Source organism: Gambusia affinis, linkage group LG18, assembly GCF_019740435.1.
Source record: "Gambusia affinis linkage group LG18, SWU_Gaff_1.0, whole genome shotgun sequence".
NCBI classification, from domain to species: domain Eukaryota; kingdom Metazoa; phylum Chordata; class Actinopteri; order Cyprinodontiformes; family Poeciliidae; genus Gambusia; species Gambusia affinis.
In genome coordinates this window covers 13774332-13791401 of record NC_057885.1, presented here as the reverse complement: position 1 = coordinate 13791401, position 17070 = coordinate 13774332, and the positions used below count along the sequence as shown (strand labels likewise).

Genomic DNA, 17070 nt, shown 5'->3' with positions numbered 1-17070 from the left:
TTGGACGGGGACAAATTGCTATCAAATTCACAAAAGGGGGCATCACTGTTACACAGTAAATGCTCTTGATCAAAAATACAGCAGCTCTTTGTCAGCTGCAGAAACTATTTTTGGATCAGAACTTCAGATAGAGATCTTTTTTAGCTAAAAAATAATAATAATAATACACCTGTGGTCTATATTTAGTGGCATTAAAAATACCCACATATTCAGTTTGATACGATGTATCACCAGATGAAGCAAAAGATCTTCAAAAGCAGAAAGGACAAAGACTGTTGCTTAACAGTGCCATCTTGTGGTGATAGAGCATAGGCCATACAAGAATCGTAATCTCACTTTGAATATTTATTGGAATGTTTTTCAATGACTTTCTTTGCACAGTCATGACTTCAAGTGCAAATACTTTCAAAATTAAAGAAAAAAAATCAAAACATTAATCCAAAAGTAAAAGAGCAGAGGTGTGGTTTGGTTATTTTTTGGTGATAGAGGCAAAGCAACACACTTTGATGAAAGAAAAGTGCATAAAGCATGAGATTAAAGTGTCTCTGTGTTTTCGGATCTTACTACCGATCCTGATTGACTGCAGCTGCTAGTTTCTCTGTGATTTCTTTTGACGCCAAAAGACAGTCAGTTTCTTAAAGGCGTGCCGCTTCCTTTCACTGTTTTCTTCAAGTGGTGATAGTTGGGAAGGATCTTCATGAGGAAGTCGAGCTGCAGGGTCTGTGGCTGTAAAATGAAACAATCACTATTTTCAGAGCTTCAACGCAAAGCCAACAAGGCCTTCCTCTGCCTGAACTGAAGAGGTACAGACCTGCGGCTTTTCGCTCTGCACACGCCTGATGCAGCTTGAGCCGTAAACTACCGTGTTCTCGGGCACGACTTCGCACGTGTTCACCTGGCAGCACGCGCCGACGATGCAGCCGCTGGTCAGCATCACGTTTCTCCCCACATCAGCTGTGGTTAAATAACAAAAAAAAAGTGGAAAAAGCGACTCCAGAAAAGCAATAGAAAGTAAGATAATTAGTCTTGTCCATTTATTGGTGTGACAGAATTAAGATTTTGCTGTTCTGGCTAATTAAATGTGATTTTTTTTAAATAGTGTTTTAAAGTGGCCAGGTATAGTGTCAGGTTTTTACATGATTTGCTTCAAGACATAACTTTCAAATAATCTTAATCTGTTGTGTGTGATTTATTTAGGATGTTTGGGTTCATGATCACTAATCAGTGCTGGACAAATATGGGTGGCAAAAAAAAAAAAAACATAAAAAATGTTGAAAGATAACAAGGAAGTTTTGCAAGCAAGAAGAAATAAGGGCGCAGCTAAAAACTTAAAGTAGCTGAATTTATGCACACATATTTTTACCTTCCTATACAAACTTTATGCCTACTGAGTATTCTATCAAATAATTTATAGTAAATTATATTTCTTCTCTGTATCTGTCAGGGTTTTGTTTTTTACACCATCACATTCCAGTGAGAACTCGCATATATAATATTGAGCAACTTTTAGAGCTGCTAAGCTACAGACTCAAGTTTGGAATGGCCTAAAAGGTTCAATCTTGGACAACTGACCTTCTCCTCTATGTTTGCTGTATCTCCTACAAGGCATGGACCAAACAGCACATGGGACATTTCTTGCTCTTCTGCTTGTCACTCTTGCAAAAAGGCCAAGTTTTATTTACTGTTGCCAAATAGAAGAGGCTGTAAATGCTTCCCACACTTTTCAGATTTAGATTTGCAATAGATGTTAAAGGTCACATATATTTTTTCTTCTCCTTCACAACGCTGGATTTCTATCACCTGAAACTATGACGTTTGTGATTGTAAAGTGACAAAATGTGAGGAGGTCTAAAGGGATGTAAATCCTTTTCAAAGCACTGTATGAGTTTTAGCGATGGTTGAATTGAAGGCCTTGACAAAACAATATGAAAGCAATACTCACCCTTGGACTCAATCACATTGTTGTCTCCAATTTTCAAAGCTTGGGATACTGAGACAGAGTGAAGGATTTTGAACAGGATACATTAAGAAATAGACACTTTTCAGCTCTCTGGAGACCTCTGGTGGATTACTTCTATATTAGCAGCAGTTGAAAAGGTTTTTTTGGAGGGGTGGGGGTATTTCTGCACAATTAACTGGGTCACTAACATATGCGTGATATGTTCATTATAGACTCCGATTACCGGAACTGTAAAGGATACCGCACCCCACTTCAAACACATTATTGGTCCCAATGATCATCGTTTTAGGCTCAACTCCCTCCGAGTCTGGCATTATATTCTCAGGATAACTACGGACACAACACAGATTAAAACCCTTGGACGAATTAAAGGTTAAAATTTAAAGCACATTCACACATGCACCTACCTGTTAATAATAAGAACTTGCTCTTCTATTAGATTACCCTCCCCAATTATAATGGGCCCTGCCTCGGCTATGATCCGAGCTTTTGGGTGGACGACTGTTCTAGCACCTGAGAGAGCAAAAAAATACATTTTGGTACAATTATGATGATTAGAGTATAGACGAAGCAAATATGTGTCAAAATAAAAAGGCTCACCAATGGTGATATCTCCTCTTATTTCACTCTCAACGCACACAACAGCTCCAGCTGCTATTTTAGCACTAAAACACAGTTCATACAAAAAGAAAAAAATCTAATAAGCCATCAATGTGGTCGGTAAACACAATTGTAAGGAGAAATACATCACGGTTACATCCTTACAATAAAGGTTCCGCGAACCATTTGTGAATTTATATGATTTTATGTTTTTCGCAGACAGAAATTATCACCAAATTAGTCACTATATATAAGCACATATGGGTAGATAAAATCAGTTCATATAAATACCTTTTAGGTGCAATCATTTGCTTCGCGTCTGACATCCTTGCGACAGCAAATTGGCTGGTCGACAGTTGATTATTAATCCTTCAAAAGTCGAGCACGGAACTATTATGATTGCTAGAAGGGTTGATGCTTCCCTCTATCGTTCTACTAACGTTACTACAAGACAATTTAACTTTTTGTGTGTGCATCGTCATATCATTACTATTATATAGATTAATTTCAGTGAGTTCAGTGAGTATATATATATATATAATAATAATTTTATATATATATATATATATATATATATATATATATATATATATATATATATATATATATATATATATATATATATATATATATATATATATATATATATATATATATATATATATATATATATATATATATACTGTTATGTTGTGTTGTAGCCATGTTATGACCTACATAATCACAGAAAGGACTGTTGAATAGACGACCAATAAACATACATAAGGCGGTTGTTGTCAAAAAAGGCTTTGCTCAAGAATATAAATGTTCACAGAATTCTGTATGTTTGTTCTTATATAATATAATCATTTTTGTATGTATATTTAATATGAAAAAGACATAAAATATTATGTATGACTACACACTTGCTTAGTTAAAATAACATTATTGTTGGACAATGTTTCCCATCCCACACAGCCGTTTGGGAAGCTGTTCTAGAACTGGAGCTCCTTCCATGACAAACTATTATGACAGACAAAGGAGTTTCATCACAGACCCGTATATTACACCATGTTTTTGTTATGTATACTAAAACATATATTTTAGTATGTTTTAGTATACTTACTAAAACATACTAACATACTGCTTGTTTTTCTTTTTTTGAAAGAAAAACAAACAAACAGCCAAAGTTTGTGCCAGATTTCTAATAAATACAAAAGAATAGCTTGTGTCTGAAGTGGGAAGCAGTAATCATTCCATTTTAATTGTAACAAAAGTGAAAAATTATAATGGTAGAAGATAATTTAAAGCAGGATTGTGAATGATAGTTGCACAGCAAATGCAGAAAAGACACAGTGTGTTCAGTCTAAAATACTAAATTGAAGGAAAACAAATCCTAAAAAATGAAAATCTCACCTCAAAATATATAAGCAGTCAAAAATTAATGCCATTTGTAACAAAACAAAAAAAGTCAAGCAACAAATAATTTGGTCCAAAGATATCTGAGGTTCTGGAGGGGAAAGTTTAGACTTCTGCCCAGATCCCTCTTGAAAATGAGATCTAGATCTCAAAGGGGTTTACCTGGTTAAATAAAGGAAATAAAAATTTAAAAAAAGTTTAGATAGTTATTGTTGATATGAGGAGCCATGCCATCTTCTGGTGTAAAAAGTCATAACAGCCCTCTACCAGGACTGTATGTTTCTTTGTTCTGACGAGCTTTATGGAGATGCTGATCTCACTTTGCAGCAGGATGCCATAACTACTACTTTAATTAGCTAAATGGTCCAGCAAGATTAAACAAAAACATCAGTCCACTGCTTGATGAATGTGGCAGACCATTTGCACGTGTTCAATTTGGGTTTCATTTATTTTGAGTTATTTCACCAACCTCCCTAGTACATAACAATATATGCATTTTTAAAGCCAAATATCGCCATATTAAGCAATTCGTTCAGGATCGTTTAAGTGTAAATCAAAAAGCTCAATCTATTAAGATATCTTTACTTGTATTTCGTTCCCCAGTTTAGTGTGGCTGAGCTTCCTGCAGGGTGCGACATTTCCCATAAAATGGGGAGAGAAAAAAAAGTCTAATTTATAAATCATCACTTTTAGAATATTTATGAAAATGCGCAGTCAGCACTATTTGCTATATGAATACACTTTTTATTGTGACTTTTTGGTGCGTAGATGTGTGCGCGCGCGTCCGCGTACGTATGTGTTTCCAACCCGCAGCCGCTGGAAGTGAGCCACGATGATGCTTTGATGAAGCGAAACACATTTCACCGTGGTAATCCGGATGTGACCTAAGCCTGGACCTTCACAATAAAATCGACTAAAGTCGTATGATCTGATGAGACAAAGATTGAGCTATCATGCCACATTGACACGAACACCAATTGTCAAGCATTATGGTGGAAGCATTATGCTAGGGGTGTGTCTCAGTTGTGCTGGTCCACTGCACAAAGTGGAAGGAATAATGAAGAAGAAAAGCTACTTTCAATTTCTTCAACTTGACCTGAAATTGACAGTTGGACCATTAAAATGTAGGCATGCATGAAAAGGCCCATCATCAAAAGTGTGTTTAGTTCGAATGAAGCAGGAACAAGGTTTTGGAAGGGCCTTCTCAGATGTCCATGCAAAGAAAACCAGAGAATTTAAATTAACTCTAATTATCTCGCCATAAAGTGATCAAATATTAAGACAGAGTTATGGAAGAAGCTCGCTGATGACTACAAAAGCCAGTTGAGAAATAACGTTTTAAAAAAACAATTAACCAATTGTTAGTGGGGAAATCTGCATATATTTGAGCTCTAATGTATGCATTTTAACACTGTAGAATAAATCCAAAGTTATGCATCAAGTTGTCTTAAAAAAAACTAGATGTTTATTTTGAAATCCTGTAGAGGAAACGTTGTACGTGATTGCGTCACACATACTGGCGGCTGAGTTTTTGAAGAGGAGCGAATGACTGGAAAGTGGATAACCGTGGTGAGCACCTGAATCTGCACACCTGCAACTCGTTAAGCGCTGATAGCCACCTTTAATTGACGGCTAACATGTAGTTGAGAATGAAAACAGCTCTTACTGTAAAACAACGGAGCTCTCCTCAGCTGTTTGGAAGCAGGCGGGACTGAAATCTCGTTTGTAACAACTTTGTGGAAATATGTAACAAAACAGATGAGGACGGAAAATGGAGCAGTCGGCAACCCTCAATATAGAGAACCTCAAGGTAAGGTGTTAAAGCCTAGTATTTTATTTAAATTTGTGTGTGGGATTTTTTTTTTATTACTGAAAAAAAAAATGTTTCAAAGATTTTTATTTTTTTATTTGCTAAGTCTTAAGATAAATTACAATTTTTCACTTGAATACATTTAGTTTTAAACACGCATCTATTACATTTATTTAAACATAATGACAAAGTCACTGCTTTAGTATAATTTTAAAATTATATGCAAATTAATTTTCGTTAAATCTCTAAATATATCCGTAATGCTTATATCCCTTTTATATACTTCTTTGAGTTACAAACTTAAATTTTACACCAGTCTTTTGCAACAGGTGCACCTTCTGTTTCAGTACAGCCATGACGTTTTTTTTTTTTTGTTGTTTTGTTCTTTTTTTTTGTTTTAATCTGATTAAAGATGAGTAGCAGTTGTCTGCTTCTCTTCCCTCCAGGCAGGAATGAAATTAATAGTAACCAAGGTGCCTGGCCAAAACATTTCAGGGAGCCTACCTGGACTTCCTCACATATCTCTCTCTTGCAGCACACCCCATAGTGTATGCACTCCCCTCTTCTAGAATCGCAGTAATGTGACAGCCTATGAATATTCTGCCTGCATGCTTTCTCATTATCATTCCACTCTAGTGAGGGGAGGCAGTAACCTCTGGGTACAGTATGTGCATCCCATCCTCCATGTTGCTGCAGTGCAAAGAAAAAGAAGAAAAGGGAGGGAAAATAATAAGAAAATAGATATCTTGTGTGTAAAATCCACACAGCAGAGCCTCTGTTCGACTGAGCTCTCAGGTCCAGCTAGCACACACACACGCATGCCCACGCATGCACGCACACACAGAGCTCTGGGCTTACTGGTTCACGCTTATCAGTCAGGAAATCACCCCAGATAAAAACCAGGTCAGAGCTGATCCAACACTTTGCCCACAAGTCTGCAAGTTTCTCTCAGTCATGTTTTATGAACCATGCGGCTTGTTAGACTCTAAGAAGATGACTTAAGAAATAAAAAAGTTAGACTTAATATTCCCATCCCAAAAAAGGGCTCTCCTGCACTACTTTCCTTGACAATGCAGCATTCAGAATTACACATCCGCTGTGAATTTGGCCAATGAATGCAAATGATGCCTGTGTGTGCTGTCCAAAAGTGGCCCTGCTGGCCTCCCTGAGGCTTTCCAAGGGGATTAGTGAGTAGTAGGAGTTTACTGTGGGGAAGAGTTGTCTGTTTACATCAGCAGTTTGTCTCTCCTCCCCTATGCAATCATCACACTAGAGGGAACTGTCAGTGCTGTAAGTGTCTGAGACTTAACAGTTCTTGACTTTAATACACATACAGTAGGTGCAGAGAAAATATTTTTGTGTGTGTGTGCAGAGACTTCTTCTTAAAAGCCAGAAGTATTGTTCTGACTGGATGGAAAAACCTTTCTGATGTTCAGTCTTATTGGTTTCAGGCCTTCAGCTGCAACCTTTTTGTTGTGCTGGACTTATTGGACATCACTCATCTCTGCTGGTCCGACTTGCTTTCAGTCAAAAGAAGTGCACAGCCGGCCATCTTTCTGTCCCTCTATCCATCAATCAGCCATCCACCCAGAAAGGGCACTGCCTGCCAAACGATGAAGCCATTGTGACAAACTTCAGTGATTGTCACGCCAGCAGAGATGAAGGAGCCTGAAGGGGAAAAGGAAAAAGGGGGGGAAAAAAAGAAGAAAAATTGGATTTCGCATGTAAGATGGATGAGTATTGACAGCGGTAACCTCTCCAAGCATGCTTGTCACATAACAAGATGTGAAAAGAGTAACATTGATGCACAAGTTGCACACAGTATGCAGTTGGTTGCAATCAAGTCGCTTTGATTAGTCTGTTAAAAAATTTTAAAAAGCCAACAGAATTTCTAACAAACAGCTTCTTTTTTGGCAGATGTTGAGGATGATTGTCCATTCGTTGTGCATAATCATTCGTGCACTTCAAATGTTTTCTTGCCTCCAGCTGAGGCAACCTTGTGGGAGTCCAGCAGTGCTACTGAATGAGAGAGAATGGGCCTTTTGCTGATTAACATCATCAAACATTAATAATGTCCTAATTTCCTTTCATTATTTGGCTTCTTGGCTATATTCTGCTGCCTCTGCAGTATGTCATCGCTTGATCAAAGCAGCATGCAGACCATCATCCTCAACAATAATTGGTGAAGATGAGGTGCACTGGCAGCGTGACGGGACTGCTGGGTAATTGCTGGCTCACTGGTGGCTTTAGCTGGTTGCAGGTGCAAGTTTTTATTGTCAAAACTCTTGAAAATCTTCCCCTGAAGCAAAATGGGGAATGCTCAATCATGAACAGGATTAATGAGGCAGAGTTTTCTAAGATTGGATTGTGCAGCAAGTCCATGTGGATGTTTTCAGAGCATCACCTACAGAGATGTTATGGCTTATTCCACCTCAAAGTAGCATGCTGCTGTGTAGGTGTTTGGTTTCTAATAATAGAAAGCGTGTGTAACAAGGACTGTAGATGGTAAATCATCCGTGTGAATTCTGACCCATCTGTTCATGATGGTGTGCATATTTTTTGGGAGCTGCAGCTTATTTCGGCAATTGTATCTTACAAAAGCTGTTGTACCTTTTTAAACAATAGCAAACTTGCACGTTTTCAGATGTGAAGATAGTTATTACCACATTTAAAAATGGCTTCTTTTTTTATAGATGAATGCCTTATTTCTACAGTATTGCTGTGTTTTTTTTTTTTTTTGTTTGTTTGTTTTTTTTCTTTCCTGAGCTCAAGGTTTTAATTTTTGTATTACCGGTATATAGTTATTAGAATAAAGATATTCTTTAGTGTCCCATAGTGGGAAGCTTCAGATGTAACTGCAGCAATGAGACTTGTATAGATTCATACAAATATAAAAAAGAAAAGTATTAAATGTATAAAAACCTGCAACAAAATGTGTCTAATGTGCAGTATGAATGTTGGATGAGATTATAACTTATGAGAACAATCAATAACTTTACACAGTTACTGGATAACTTCCTGGCTCCTCCCTGATTACAAGTAACTTTTTAACCTTATTTTGATACAAAAGACTTGCATAAACGTAAAGCATAATTTAACAGTATGTTTCAAGTCCTATATCCTTTCACTGTGCATCTCTTTAGTTATGGCCTTGACATATAGAAAGTCACGAACGATGATGAAAGGTAAAAACTATCCAACATTTGAGATGAATCCAGCACATGGACACAATGGTGGTATCAGTGGTGGCGACAAATGTTGAACAGTTTTCAACTTTGTGTTGTTTCACTAGCCTGTGTTTGTATATCTACGTGTATGAGCTCAAAATTTCACACGCACAAATTTTGCCAGTAGCTTGGCTGGATGAGGGCAAGTGATTGTCGCCTCATCACAAGTGTTCATAGGAAATGAGTGGCGATGGAGCGCCGTCACCTCCGTGAGGCGAGCCCATTATTGGTCCTTTATTGAAGTGATTTTACATAAGATTTCATAAAGAGAATGATGCAGTATGTGTATTCCTCAAGATATTTGTATATTTGTATTTGTATCATAGCTGCTAACTTAAAGTGTCCAACTGTTGTTGAGCTGAACTTTAACTTGCATTGCATTTTCTTCACATCCAAAGTATAATATAATTGGATCTTACACCTCAAATGTAAATAAAACTAATGCTTTAAACATGGTGCATTTATAAACCATAATATAAGTAGCATTTGGGTAGAAAACCTCTCTTACACTTCCTGGATCTCATTCAGCACTCTCCTTTTTATGGTTGTAATAGACTGCAATGTCTGACATAATGAAGTAACTGATAGCTTTTCTTGATTCAATTATCTGTTATGAACTAACATTTTGGAGGCAGATTGATGCACACATTAAAAGTCTGGATAAGAAATCACTGACTTCTCTTGAGCCGAGTATGGTGGGTTGCCAAAATTGGCAAGTGATTGAGTTTCCCCTGGCAACAGTGCAGTGAGTGAATCTAAACAGCTGGTCAGTTGACTAAAATATTGTTGTTGGTTTTTTTTTTCTTGGCAAATATTCATCAGATCCACATAAAATATGTTGTGATTATGTTAAAGTTTGAAAACTGTCTGATAATCTTATCAACACTCCATCTACAAAGAACTGTGGCTGCAAAAAATGACTTTTGTGATGCTAAACCTTGCAACTTTGTGTCAGTGCCTCTGATAATACTCCTGTCCCTTCGCTGTAACACTGGTTAAATTGGAATCACTGACATTTCTAGGCCAGTGATGTGGATCATTTGTACTTGCTGCCAAGTCGCAACATTGACTTGTGAGACATCTGCCACCACTTCCAAAAGTGTTCATCCATAGAAATGGCCTCTTAGAAAGTGAATGAAGCCTGCAGAACAGGTTTGTTTGGTGTGCCTAGCTATAAATATATATATTGTTTGCATATGCATTCAACATTTTGTGTTGCACCAAAATTAAATCAAATGCAATTAAATGCCTTTTAGTAGTCACCTTTGTTTTTAAACCAAATCCATCCGTTTGTAATTTAATCTTCTAGAAAATGCAGCTGGTCTGAAGACCTCTGGTTTGTTGGAGCATATTGGTGAACAATTGGCATCATGAAGACCAATGTACATGATGGGGGGGCGGGGGGGAGTTGTAGAGGAGTTTAAATTTGGATTAGTTTATAAAGCAATACTAGAAACTTGGAACATGTCATAGCACTAGTTTGTCCAAAATCAAAAGGAAACCTGCCAAGACAAGGCCTGCTATACCAACAGGCCAAGTAAGGAAAACCTTTACTTGAATTGGTCAAGAAGCCCATGGAAACTCAGAATTGTTGGACCAAAATTAGCCAGCTAGGAATAAGGTAGATTAAAGAATTTTGCCAGGTTCTTTGCCAATGTGGAAATTCAAATTTGTGCCAAGAAAACACACAGAAGAAGCAAATGTGTACAAGCAACAGTATGTGAAACTTGTTTCAAAGCCACTAGCAAAGTTGTGCTGAGTTTGACCTCTTGGTGAACTACTTCAATAAAGTCAGTATGAGGCAGTAAGTGTTAATACATCATGCTAAAAACTACAGACTTTGCACATTTGGTGTGTTCAAGTCGGTCAAAACCTCTTACTGCATCAAATTCTGCAATAAATGCACCCAAGAGGATACCCAACACAGATTTGTGCTGTATCGCAGTTCTCATGCAAGTAGGCTGTTCAAGTACACTCAGTGCTCCAAGTTTGGGTAACAGTGTTGTGTGCCATCCTTAAAATGTTAACATCTACACTAGATTCTGCTGATCACTTTATTTCTTCAGACTCTAGAAGATAATATGATTTTTTTTATTTTCCTGAACACCTGCAGGCTCATGCTGTGGCAGCAGCTGTCTTGCCTTTGGGATACGACACACTCATTCCACAACCTGTATTACCCCTTAACGTTCATAGTGGCTACAGGTTTGACAGTCTTCTGAATTTGATCAGGGGTTTAATATTTGTGGTTAAATTTCAACCTCCTGATTTTTGTCGGATAATAAATGCATGTAGTGAAAACAGTAATTAAGTGCTAGTTCTTTTTTTTATTATTTATTTTTTATGGCATAGAGCAACATGGAAATATTTCAGAGCATTTTTTATTCAGTGGCTGTTTTTATTTTTAAAAAACAAAAAAATGAAGTGGGATTTATTCTACTGTAAGCTGTGAGGTACTTAAAATATTGCTGGTTGGGATTGGTTGACCCAATGTACCATTAATACACAGAAGCTAAAGATTGTATGCAGTTTTGTTTTTGTTATAGATCTTAAAGCTTCTGGAAATTTTTATTGAACGTAAAATTACATTTTGACCAAATTAACTAAACTTTGTGTCCCAGAGACGGTGTTAAGTAGATGTTTGCCTTTCTCTTTTTTACTTCTATAATGAAACGCACTCGGTCAATCAGAATAGTGAAGAGTCTTACACTTGTCAAAATGCCTGAAAATACATCTGTTTCTATGAAACGATGAGCAGCCCAAGGGCTGTTTGCCTATTTCTGGCATCCACCTTTAACCACTACACCACGCACTGCCTGCAACATTCTTTCCAAAATCAGCCTCTCTGTGTTTCAGGTTTTATAATGACTAAAATTCATCAACTGCTCACCCCCACAAGAAATATTGATTTGTTGCAACAATACTTCCAGAGGCTGCTGTTCTGTTTGTTCTCACTTCTGAAACAGATGTTTTGTTCCATCCAAGCCTCACCTGGACTGATAGGACTACAGCAAATAAAATATTAACTCTTGATTCTTAAAGAATCTCTGTTAAACTTGGACTTTCTTTGGGGGGGGGAGGACAGCTTGCGGAGTTAGAGCACCAACTAATGACTGCCTAACAGAAAAAAAAAATCCCTACTATGTAATGATACCAGCCATTAGTGTCTTATGCTAATGACATGCTGAGTGTGGGGGAAAAAAAGCATGTGGGCCATGACTTTGAAATTATGCATGAATTACATGTCCAGGGTATCCAGAGGGGGAAAAGCTGTGCACAGGTGTGTCAATTATAGATGTGTGTGTCAGCAATCAAAAGATTTTACACCAGCATGATAGATTAATCGTAGCTCCTGTGGGTGTATGAGTGGCATTCAGTTGCTGCTGGACATTTTGCCCTGACTTTAAAACGCCGATTCTTTCTCTTAGCTTCTATGTGAAGAGTTAAAAAGGGCCCAATTTCCATCCTTTCAAAAGCTGTGTGGAAGAGTTCAGAGCTCAACCAACCTTGCACCCTGTGATTAGAATATTTACACAGTCAGCCTTCAGTCACAATCTGCTAGAAAACAACTGTTCGTCTCTGCCTGAGAAGGCTTTTAAAGAGAAACCTCTTTAGTATAAAAAGCTCATTATTTGCTACCTGCTCAAGTAGAAAACCTGCAGTTCTTCCAGTACGTAGCTGGAATCGGTGTCCAGCTAAAGGTTGGGGAGGGACGGTGCCGCCCTTCTCTTGTTCTTCCATTAGCATTGCATTAGGAGGACTTTAAAGTGTATGGAAATTTGAAAACTTATTTTGGAACTTTTTAGATAAAACTGGCCAATTATGTGTTGTGATGCTGTCTTAGAGCAATCTCCCACCTGTACTCATTCCCAGTGGCAACCATCCGCTTCACAAAGCCAGCTTACCGCTCTACCACTGAAAGATTTTCCCATGAGACATTGATTGGCAGGAACTTTCTAAACATTTCAACATGAGCAGAGAAGTAAACAAGTGAGCTGCAGGAAGCTGTCATTCAGGGTAACGTGTTGTTTGCTATTTAAGCACTGAGACGTTAAAATGTCAACAAGCAATTAGCATTGAAAACTAAAGTGTGACAGGTTATTAAATCCATACAAATGACCTCTTTTATGGTGGCCAAACTTGGTACAAAGGTCAGACTTTTATGAGCAGAATAACTTGTACTAATTATGCTTGATTAATGTGTAGTTTTGATTCCAAATTAAAATGTATTAATAAAAATTGATTTCTTGCAGTGTACATGTAATCAATAATTTTGACAAATGATGCAGCTTTTTAAAAATGGTTTTCCTTTCTAACAATTGATTTGTTTCCCTTTTAGGTGCCAATCTAGTACGATTACCATGAAAATAAAAACATTTCTCATTCTGTGGCTTGTTGCAGCTCAAAAGCCGTTTAACGAAATTTCAGGCTACAGCAGCCACCAGCTAACAATCAGGCCTCACTTTTTTGTGTTTTATTTTTTTATTATGTGTCACCACTTAAAAAATAACAGCCATTCTTCAGTGTGGAGTCAATTTGGTGGTGCTTGAAGGTAATGACCACTTACAACATGTGATTGCCTTTGCAAGGAGTGACCATGTACTTGACAGCCACCTAACAAAAGGCTATTCTGCGTGTTTCTTTTCTAGATTACCCAGGAGCAGTTTATCCTGGCCTCGCAGTCCCTGCACCTCCAGCGTCCGGGCTGTGAAGCCGTATATCCAGTGGGACTGTACGGCTGGAGAAAGAGATGCCTCTATTTCTTCCTGCTGCTGCTCCTGGTCACCATGATAGTAAACCTGGCCCTCACTGTCTGGATTATTAAGGTTATGAATTTTTCAACGGTGAGTTCAGCATGTCCTTCGGAGAAATGTTTTTGCTTTGGTTGGGTAATTTTCAAACATTTCTCACAGACAGCATTGAGTTTCTTTTTACATAGGAGTTCTGTCAAGGTTTTCAGTTGTCAGAATTTCACTTTTCTGTTTTGCAGCTAACTAGGCAAAGCAGAGCCAAGTGCAACTGCATTCTGGAAAATGTGTTGGTGGTTAATGTGAATGCTATTTTAACTATAATGAATACATTCATGTTACTCAGGGGTGGAACTGGAAGTTTTGTTCCAGCCTCTGAAAATTGGTTAGACCACAGTTTTTCATTCCCTTGTGATATTTGTCTTGATGCAAAAAACGTGCAATCTAAATGTAACAAGGATATTTTTTTTCTTTATATCCAAAACGCTGTTAAAGCCAAACACAACGATTCTAAATATTGCATATTATGTTTTGGCCAATCTTTGTTTTGTAAAGAGTTGAAAACACTTGGCAGCTGGACCTGCTGACACGGAGACTGTTAATCTGAGACAAAACCAAACCCAGCAGCTCCTCTGGGCTCCAGTGACATTTTCAGGGACAATGCACACTATTAACCATTTTGTCAACAATGTCCCAACGGCAGCAGTTTCCTTTCCTGTGACGGGACTTTTCCTGACGAATGCTACTGCCTCTGCTATTCCCATCAATCTGTGCCATGAGTAAAATACCTTTTCAGTGAACATTTCAGATCTCTGCGGGCCTACGGCCATAAATGTAGAAATTAAAAAATAAATTCCTCCTTTTAGGTGTTGTTTGAGCAGCCCGTGTTTCATTCGGCCATCTTGTCATTGATTTTTGTCTTTATGAACTGAGAATCAAAATGACCTCAAAGGACATTAAGGTGAGATAAATGTACTCTTGCCCATATGGAGTCAGAACTTGATTATGAACTTGATTATTTGGGGCATTTCACAATGTATTAGGAATGAAACTTTTTTTTTTTTTTTTTTTTTTTTTTACATTATAACAGATTAATTTCTAATTATCACAAAAGCTTGACTGCAGTTGTTGCTTCTCGGGGTGGAACAGCCAGCGATTAGCTTTAGGGGGAAATTACTTTTCAACATGTTGCCTTGAATATGTTTTTCACTCGACAACAAAAAAAAAAAAACTTAAAAACTCCAGTTTTTTTTTTTTTCTTTGGTTATTTTTGGCATTATATAAAAGATTTAGAATTGATTTTAAAAAAATTTGAAGGGGTAAATTAGATTCTGAAGCAGTGTAATACTTTTGACATGTTTGAGCTAGAGAAAATCCACAATAAATGTTTCATCATTGGTTTATGTTTATTGTACAATCCTAGTCTAAAAACACTCAAATGTTTAAAATTAAAATCATAGTCTTGTGTGATAATAAAAGCCTGCAAACTTCTAACCAGGGCTGCATTCAAATGGATTTTTAGCATCTGTTTTCTTAAATCTAAATAAAATGATCTCAATGCTTTTTTTTTTTTTTTAGATAATCAAAAACATTCAAATTTGTTAAAGTCTACAATGTCCATTTTAGTGTGGTAGATTTTTGCTCTCAACATGACAATTTAAAGATTTCTTTTTCTCTCTCTTGTAATGCCTCTCTGAGCAATGTCCTATTTTCACTCCCATGCTGCCTATGGAGCATTCACATCCACTCCAGTGACTTTAGCATCTGTCTGCTGACATACAAAGACCCAAACCCTCCTCCTGCACTCCTTTGATTTCTGTTCTGGTGTCTGTCCTCACTCCCTGCTCTCATATATGATAAAGCTCTCCCTGCTGTTGCTCTGCTTCTATATTCTTCTGTCTCTATCCATTTCTGCTGACAGCTCTATATACCCTTTCAGCACATCCCTCAGGGCCAATCTCATCATACACAACCTCACAAAAGCTGTCCTCTCTCAACACTTTGCTTATTGTGCTGGGGCTGGACGTAATCTTGTCCAATTTCAGCTGAATTATCTGTGACCAAAATAATTTCCTGAATCGATGTGATGTAAAACTAACATTTATCTTCTGCTATTTTTGCAGCTTTATATCCCTTTTGACTGGGTGTTTAAAAAAAAAACAAAAAACAGCATGGAGCCAATTTATTTGTAAACCTTTCAGCTGAACAGGGAAAAGTCTGCCTCATCTGTCAGAATAAGCTGAACAGCTAGGTTGCTGAAAATTTGCAACTTTTATGGATGGGTTTTGTGTACACAGTGGTGTGAAAAAGTGTTTGCCCCCTTCCTTTTTCCTCTTTTTAGTTATTTATTTTTTTGCATGCTTGACGCACTTCAGTGTTTCAGAACATCAAGCCAATTCAAATGTTAGTCAAAGATAACATAAACACAAAATGCAGTTTTTAAATGTCTGTTAACAAGGGAGGAAAATAATCCAAACTTGCACTGACCTGTGTAAAAGAATGATAGCCTGCATGTTAAAACAAGTGATTTATCACACCTGAGTTCACTTTCAGGCCTGATTACTGCCACACCTGTTCCCAATCATGGGATCTGTCTGATAAAGTGAAATACACCAAAAGCTTCTAACGCTTGGCATCATGCTCACATCCATACAAATGCAAAAGAAAGTAATTGAAATGTATCGGTCTGTAAACCTTAAAAAAAGAGACGGGCAAAAATGGCCTGCATGGCAGTGGTCCAGGATGAAAACCAATACAGAGGGAAAAAAACCCAAAACATTAAGACTCGTCTCGGTGTTCCCAGAACACTTCTTGACGATCCCCAATATGTTTAAGAAAACAGTCTTTGGACTGACGAGACAAGTTAAAGTCTGTCCTGTTACATCTGGTGAAAAACGTAACGCTGCATTTCAGAAAAATAGCATAATATCGTCATACCACAGTAAAATATGATGGTGGTATTGTGAGGGTCTGGGGTTGGTTTACTGGTTCAGAATCTGGAAGTCTTGCTGTGACAAATGGAACCATGATTTCTGTTCTAAAAATCCTGAAGGAGAATGTCCGGCCATCTGTCCGAGACCTCCAGCTGAAATGAACTTTGGTTCTGCAGCAGGACAATGATCCAAAACACAATAGCATGTCTACTTCTGAATACCTATAGAAAAACAAGTTAAGTGGCTTAATCTCAATCCTGTTGAGATGCTGTGGCGTGAACTTAAAAAGGTTTTTCATGGTTGAAAACTTTCCAATGTGACTGAACTGGAACAATTCTGCTAAGATGAGTTAGCCAAAATTGTAAGTTTTGATTATTTTTTTTCCGTTTATTTA

The 17070-nt window shown here is 37.5% G+C and overlaps 2 protein-coding genes across 2 annotated transcripts in view; one reads left to right on the top strand and one right to left on the bottom strand.

Moving 5' to 3' along the window:
- Positions 1-327: 327 nt before the first annotated feature.
- Positions 328-2974, bottom strand: LOC122820241 (dynactin subunit 6-like). Its single transcript, XM_044097484.1, has 7 exons — positions 2852-2974; positions 2561-2625; positions 2368-2473; positions 2202-2290; positions 1943-1990; positions 812-954; positions 328-726 (listed from the first exon to the last, which is right to left on the bottom strand). The coding sequence occupies exons 1-7, from the start codon at positions 2884-2886 to the stop codon at positions 628-630; spliced, it is 585 nt and encodes a 194-aa protein (XP_043953419.1). The 5' UTR covers positions 2887-2974; the 3' UTR covers positions 328-627.
- Positions 2975-5508: 2534 nt separating this feature from the next.
- Positions 5509-17070, top strand: part of LOC122820240 (zeta-sarcoglycan-like) — a 34944-nt gene continuing 23382 nt past the window's right edge. Inside the window, exons 1-2 of the mRNA XM_044097483.1 lie at positions 5509-5768; positions 13645-13839. Of these exons, the coding sequence (XP_043953418.1) occupies positions 5730-5768; positions 13645-13839 (234 nt within the window). The 5' untranslated portion in view covers positions 5509-5729. The remainder of the gene's footprint in view (positions 5769-13644; positions 13840-17070) is intronic.

Coding starts and splice junctions, on each gene's coding strand:
- LOC122820241 (XM_044097484.1), bottom strand. CDS start 2,886: ATGTCAGACGCGAAGCAAATGATTGCACCTAAAAG. Junction 2,626..2,851: donor CAAATGATTGCACCTAAAAG/GTATTTATATGA, acceptor ACTGTGTTTTAG/TGCTAAAATAGCAGCTGGAG. Junction 2,474..2,560: donor AAGAGGAGATATCACCATTG/GTGAGCCTTTTT, acceptor TTGCTCTCTCAG/GTGCTAGAACAGTCGTCCAC.